At 45.7% G+C, this 7,500-nt stretch overlaps 2 protein-coding genes across 2 annotated transcripts in view; both read right to left on the reverse strand.

Moving 5' to 3' along the window:
* Positions 1-1,637: 1,637 nt before the first annotated feature.
* On the reverse strand, positions 1,638-4,236 carry nsun3 (NOP2/Sun RNA methyltransferase 3; the record flags this gene model as incomplete). The annotated part of the gene is made up of 6 exons (XM_048235676.1): positions 1,638-1,643; positions 2,701-2,855; positions 3,100-3,560; positions 3,688-3,776; positions 3,990-4,039; positions 4,221-4,236. Coding segments are annotated over 6 exons (777 nt in total), but the record flags the coding sequence as incomplete, so codon positions are not given.
* Positions 4,237-6,185: 1,949 nt separating this feature from the next.
* Positions 6,186-7,500, reverse strand: part of arl13b (ADP-ribosylation factor-like 13b) — a 9,490-nt gene continuing 8,175 nt past the window's right edge. Inside the window, exons 8-9 of the mRNA XM_048235677.1 lie at positions 7,437-7,500; positions 6,186-6,311 (exon numbers count right to left, since the gene is read on the reverse strand). The exon at positions 7,437-7,500 is cut by the window's right edge and continues 5 nt beyond it. Coding sequence (XP_048091634.1) covers positions 6,235-6,311; positions 7,437-7,500 — 141 coding nt within the window. The 3' untranslated portion in view covers positions 6,186-6,234. The remainder of the gene's footprint in view (positions 6,312-7,436) is intronic.

Here is a 7,500-nt window from a genome sequence, read left to right on the forward strand (position 1 = left end):
CCACCAATCCAAACACCACACACACACACACACACACACACACACACACACACACACACAGTGGTGGAGGAAGTACTGAAACTCAGTACTTAAGTAAAAGTACAAATAAGCAGAGAAATATTTACTTTAGTAAAAGTAAAGTAAAGTAAGTACCACAATGCCAACCCTACTTAAGTAAAAGTAAAAAGTACCTGATTTTAAATGTACTTTAAGTATTAAAAGTAAAAGTACTTGCATAATGATTTATGATAATATCTATAGGCCTATTCTAATAAAAAAAAAATTAGTAGTCTATGACAGTGTGCCGTGAGAGATCATCAGGTGTGCCGCAGAAAATTACCCAAATGTCACAGATGAGACAGAAAAGCAACTGTTGCATCAAAGAATTTATAACGACATGCTCTCATTGATTGTATGATTGCACTATTTGTGGTATGCAGGCATTGTACAACGGGGGCCCCATATCCAGTATTCACAGAATCATCACATATCTAGTTCATAACAATTAAATTAGATATAGTCACCTACAAATGAAACAGAGGGCCCTTGTTTTATTGAGCAGGTCTTGCATAGAAGCCATAATAAGGCCATATCTGTGTATTATTTGAAATTTTAACCTATGGTATGTTTATTTTTTCTTCACATAGGATGTTAGTGTGCCGTGGGACATTTGCACAAAACAGGTTGAAAAACACTGGCCTATGAGCTGTCGCATTTTAATAAAGCTAGTTTTAGGTTATACTAGGCTAGATAGTTTTAAGCTGATGTAATTGTGCTTACCATCCACGGCCCAGTTTCCATTCTGACTTACAATTCTGGAGACTAATTCTGGTTATCTAGTGTGATCTGCCGAGTTAAGTATCATTCAGCAAAACAGGAGGCTGAAGTTTATCGGGGTAGACAAGGGAAACGTGGACCCGGTGGATCAATATGCCAACTGTGCCGGTCCAGATTGAACAGAAAAGTTGTTGAGAAAGGTGTCTTTATGATAAGTTTCAGTTTCACTTGCGCACACACATGCGCATAAACATTGAATGGGCGCTCACTTTAGGCCTACTACCCGCCAAATGTAGGCTATGCCTCTTTATTTGATCACACAATTGAGAAATATTTTAATCTGGAACATCCAGATTAGTTTTTTAGTTTTTTCCGGACAGCGGTTCTAAGTATAAGTATAAGTATAAGTATATATACTCTTTTGATCCCCTGAGGGAAATTTGGCCTCTGCATTTATCCCAATCCGTGAATTAGTGAAACACACACAGCACACAGTGAACACACAGTGAGGTGAAGCACACAAACATGGCGCAGTGAGCTGCCTGCTACAGCGGCGCTCGGGGAGCAGTGAGGGGTTAGGTGCCTTGCTCAAGGGCATTTCAGCCGTGGATGTGGGCATGGGAGAGCGGTGCTCAACCACTTCCCCCGCCCACATTTGTCCTACTGGTCGGGGATCGAACCGGCAACCCTTCGGTTACAAGCCCGAGGCCCTAACCAGTAGGCCACGGCTGCCCCAATTATAGTCTATAGTCCATAGTATAATAATTTATGCCGCAAATGATCAGACGCGTGACAGACGCAATGGCATAGCCTGTAACTTCGCTGCTCTGCGGACTTGCAATCTCATCAGAGAGGAGGCCCTAACGCTGCAGATAATAGACAGAGAAAGGCAAGCATATGCTCAGGGCACAGAACACAGTTGCATGTCCAGTATAGCCATGGGTCTGGTGAATATAGCCTACTGAATGCAGATGACTACAAGCTCACGCTTTGCCTGGTCTAGACTAGTTTCAAAGATTTAGAAATGGTGCATGTAGCGCTCTATCTTTGGTAGCAACCCAGCCCCCTGGTGAAACAAACGTGTTTGTTAAAGAGAAAAAAAAAAATGATCATAAAATGTAATGTAAAAAGGAACGATGGTGTTGTAGAAATGTAGCGGAGTAAAAGTAGGCTACAGATAATTGCTGCAAAATATAACGAAGTAAAAGTCAAAAGTATGCACTATAGATTCTACTTAAGTAAAGTACAAATACGTGGAAAATGTACTTAAGTACAGTAACGAAGTATTTGTACTTCGTTACATTCCACCACTGCACACACGTCACACAAACACCTCTGCTCCTGTTAAGACAAGCATGTGAAAACCTCAACCTCAATGGGAGCAGAGGCACCATGGCTGCTGCAACTGGGCTATTGCGCCTCAGTGAAGGAGAAAGCAGAGTTGAGGCGACATTAGGGCTCCCCCTTGTGGCCAGGAGCAGAAACTACAGCCTGGCCTCAGGAGTAAATGAACATAAACCCTGTTCTATTCTTGGCACTGTGGTACTGTATAGTCACTTCCTCTTCACTTAAACCACAGTCGATGGGCTGCACTTGGTGAAAACAAAACCACGTGGTTGAATTTCTTAACTTAAAATGTAACTATTCTGATGAGCTAGGTATGAATAGAATGACACAAACACACAGACACACACGTCCATGTAAAGAGGAAAGTGCCGTCTTCCCGTCTTTGCTGTGAGCACACACACACACACACACACACACACACACACACACACACACACACAGACACACACACAGACACACACACAGACACACACACACATCCATGTAAAGAAAAAAGTGCCGTGTCTTCCTCTCTTTGCTGTGAGCACACACACACACACACACACACACACACACGTCTATGTAAAGAGGACTGACCTTATCATACACCCCTGGGTGTGAGTGTCCGAAATCTCTCCCATCCTGATTAGTCACTCGCACTGTCTCCATCAGAGGGCCGGGCACATAGGACTCCAGTGTCTTAGAGAGCCAATCACAGCGGTGTGTGTTGACTTCATTACAATGCAGAAGGCCTGAGTACACGTACACACACACACACACACACACACACACACACACACACACACACACACAGTCACATTTAGCTTTGAACAATGTAGAGGGCCTGTATATATCACATACAGTATGGACACAGATGATCCGACACACCCTCATTACATACATGTCTCATTCTCACGCACACATCTGGACAGATTCACTTGGGTGGGTGAATGCAGGATGGTGATGGCTTTTCCACCAGTGGCAGTACACACACACCTGGATTGGCAGCCTGTAGGATGGCGATGGCTTTGCCTCCGGGAGCAGAACACATGTCCAGCACGCGCTCCCCCTCGGTGATGCCCAGCGCCAGCACAGGAAGCAGGGAAGCAGCGTTCAGCAGGAAGTAGCCCTTGAGACGGCCGTGGTCATGCCTCGGGGCCGGCAGACGCATCGCTGCCCGCTGCACGACACACTCCAGAGAGCCAGCAGCGAGCCAGCGTGGGTGAATGTGTGTGTGCGCACTGGGGGAGCTCTGAGGAGACCGGTCATCGCTGTGTGTGTGAAAGTGATGTGTGTTTTCCTGGACATGTGTGTGTGTAGGGGTAGAGTGGTCCCCTCGCTGAGGAAGGAGGCTGGTGTATCCGAGCTCCTGCAGCCGTGTCCGCAGGTCTGATAGATCAGTGAAGCGGTTCAGCATCACCCCATACTGCCAGCAGTCCGGGTTCAGCAACACCGACCTGGCCGGAAGGGAAGTAATTAGTTGGCCAGCCAGTCTTAAGCACAAGATATCTTCACTGGCTGGTACTGAAACCGGAGCATTCATCAGCGACTCTCCTTAATCATGCTGATTAGTCCCCAACTTACCTTGCTGATGTCCATAAGCTGCCAAGCTCCTCCGTGTACTGCGCGTCAAAATGCTGCAGAACCTGCTGACAGACCCTTCGCCTGGACCCCTTTGAAGTAGACAGGGCGCAATATAGACCGTGTCAGCCAGGTGAGAATTTACACACGATTCCCCTCTGCTGCAGGCGGCGATAAGTCAAAATGCCAGTATGGTGCAGAGACAGAGCAGAAGTCACTCGTCACTGCCCTCAAAAAATTACGTTACATTCTGAAGAACGGTAACTTAATGACACAAGTTGTTGGAAACTTTTACAATTACTTACCTGCTTGCTTGTGGCAATCTCTCGTTCACCTTGTGGCTCAACTTGAGTTCCTTCATGTAAATCGGAAAAGCATTGTGTTGATTCAAAGCGTACAGTTAGGCGACAGAAGCGCACTTTCCCAAGAGAGAAAGAGAACAGAAATCTCTGTATGCAACGCATTTGAAGAGCGTATATGTCATCGTTTACTTATTTCATCGCCTGTGTTGTTTACTGTCACTTCAGCATGAATACCTTTTGCAGCACCGTTTCATCTTAGTCCGTCCTCTATTCATGACGAACTGCTACCAAAACCATAAAAGAAAGTTCCGCCTCCACGATCATATGCATAGACACCAATTGTCAGGGACTCACTTGTGGGTTTTGAGTTAATTTCTCACAAGGGAGCAAATACACACACACACACCTGTTTTTAAAGAATGGGTCTGTATTTAATATTGATCATACAAAATACACTGGGTAGAATATGAACATAATGAAATCTAGCTGTAAAAATTGTTTGCCTTGTGTTGAAATATCACATTCAAGCAGTATTAAACGTAAACAAGCAATTATCTAAATGGCATCCACATTTGCAGCCCCACTGTAACTTGGCTATGTGTAACATGGGCCCGTTTGGGAAGCCAGAAAGCAACAGACACTGACAAAAATAGACTCCGGAATAATTATGTACAGTTTCATAATACATAAATATAGCTCATTTATGGCCTGTGGCTACAGTGACGTTTTAGAGCGTACAGTAATATACAAGCCCCTGTTTGGTAGTGTTTCAGTAACAAGACATTGCCTGTTTCTAGGTCCTCATTTCATTGTTTTCACGAGTGTTGCACATGTTGCGCTGAGGGCCAATGAGTTGCACCCATGTGCTTTGTTCTTGGTTCTTGGGTAGATAAAGCAGTGAAGTAACTAGTGTCCAGGCCGGTCCAGCAAGGAGTGATAAAGTTCAATCAGACGTAGTGTTGAATGCAGTCTAGACTGCATGTGTTCCATGGTGCAGAGTGGGAGAGTTAAATCAGCCAGAGTGTTGAATGCAGTCTGTAAAGCATGTGTTCTATAATGCGAAGTGGGAGAGTTAAATCAGCTGTAGTGTTGAATGCAGTCTGGACTGCATGTGTTCCATGGTGCAGAGTGGGAGAGTTAAATCAGCTGTAGTGTTGAATGCAGTCTGGACTGCATGTGTTCCATGGTGCAGAGTGGGAGAGTTAAATCAGCTGTAGTGTTGAATGCGGTCTGGACTGCATGTGTTCCATGGTGCAGAGTGGGAGAGTTAAATCAGCTGTAGTGTTGAATGCGGTCTGGACTGCATGTGTTCTATAATGCAAAGTGTGAGAGTTAAATCAGCTGTAGTGTTGAATGCGGTCTGGACTGCATGTGTTCTATAATGCGAAGTGGGAGAGTTAAATCAGCTGTAGTGTTGAATGTGGTCTGGACATCATGTGTTCTATAATGCAAAGTGGGAGAGTGTGAGAAGGAGAGGAGAGAGTGCGAGGGTGAGAAGGTGAGGAGAGAGGTAGGACGCGGCAGAGAAAGGGTGATGTGTGGAGATTGGGAGAATGAGAAGTGAGAGTAGAATCACAGCCGGTCAGCAGGACAGGGAGTGAGAGGGTGAAGTGGGTGGGAGAGTTTTGTGAGAGGGTGAAGTTTCACTCTGAAAGCCCTCCAGCCCCCTTGGATAATAATACTGACATTCAGCTCAACTCCACTCCACTGAAGCCCACACATAGAGGAGCAGGACACCAGCAGCTTGGTCCAGTCCAGTTGGACTTAAACATACACAGACATACGCATGCACGCTCAAACACGTGCGCACACACACAAACAGTGCAGAAGATAAAATGATGTGACACACACACACACACACACACACACACACACACACACACACACACACACACACACACACACACACACACACAGTCTTGAGCTTCTTTCTCCACTCTTTATTGACTGCCTGGGAGTGTGTGTCCAGCGCTGGAGTCATTCTCTCTGAGCTGGGGCCGGCTGGGAGGGGGGAGGTGTCCAGTTTGTGTGGTCGGCTGCTGCCTGTGTGTTCAGTCTCTTCTTTGCTGGTGTGTGTGCGTGCGCGTGTCGAGTCTCTCTGTTGCGCCGGTGTGAACTCAATTCCATGAGAGGAGTGTGTGTCCGTCTACACAGCTCGTGCTTGGAGGCAGAAGAGAACAAAAAACAGGAGAGCCGTGATTGGAGGGAGAAGGAGTCTATTCGCTACTGATTGGCTGAGAGCACATGGCTAGGAAATGACATCGTGGGTGTCACTGTTGGGCCTCTGCCGGATGGCTACTGGGGGGAGGGGCTTCCCATAGAAATCTGCCACAGGAGAGGACAGGGGAGAGGAGGAGAGGAGAGGAGAGGAGAGGACAGCAGAGAGGAGGAGGGGAGAGGAGAGGAGGGAGAAGGAAGCATGGAATAAAAAGGAGAGTGTAAGCTCTGTAAGAGAAATAAAATCAGTCCATGTAAACACAGTTCAAGAGAGCTTCCTCATCAGCCGAGGGAGACCTATGAGCAGTAAGAGTCTATCCATATTAATTCATCCCAACAGTATTGGATTCAACACCATGATCGCCCCCCATGACTTTTGGCCATCATGTGCAAATTTCAGCCTGATATCTTATTTCGTTGCTGAGATATACCTTTTTGATTTATGGATAGACATACCCTAGAAAACTGCATTGAAAGGGGTAGTGTTTGGACAAACACTCTTGAGACCACGGTGTCAGGGCTGTTTGAACTAATATGGAATAACCCATAAGCCATAGATTACATCTGTCTACATATGACATAGATTATATACATCTCCCTACATTTGCCATACATTACATTTACCTGCCTACATAAACATCACATATAGTTCCCTTCACATATAATGCATACATCTCCCTATACAGTATATACACTATACATTAGCCTACATCTCCCTACATATACACTACATATGTCTCTCTACATATTCCACACATTTACCTACACACATTACACATCTGCATGCAGTTACAGTGTGCCTTACATGGGCAAGAAAAGAAAAGAAACCTAACCTCACACATACACACATGACGTTAAGAGGTTAAACACACATATGCACACACACACAGTTAGTGCCTGTTAAATTACATGGAAACACACGTAACAGGCAGGTTAGTCTATGAGAGGAGTTGAACACACGGATACACAGAGACAGACACACTCACACACACAATTAGTGCTTGTAGAATGAAATGGATAAACAGGCAGGTTAGTCTCTTAGATAAGTTGGGACACACACACACACACACACACAGTTAGTACTTGTGAAATGAAATGGAAAAACAGGCAGGTTAGTCTCTGAGATGAGCTGGACACACACACACACACACACACACACACACGAGTGAAGTGGAGACGTGCGGTATGGGGGGGTGTGTCAGACATGTTTGATCAAACACTGGTCAGATTTACCCGCGTGTCTCGTGTCCCCCAACGGCTCCAGTTTGGGCAACCTGGAGGCTTTAGGAGTGGCCCA

Source organism: Alosa alosa, chromosome 23, assembly GCF_017589495.1.
Source record: "Alosa alosa isolate M-15738 ecotype Scorff River chromosome 23, AALO_Geno_1.1, whole genome shotgun sequence".
Taxonomy (NCBI): Eukaryota; Metazoa; Chordata; class Actinopteri; order Clupeiformes; family Clupeidae; genus Alosa; species Alosa alosa.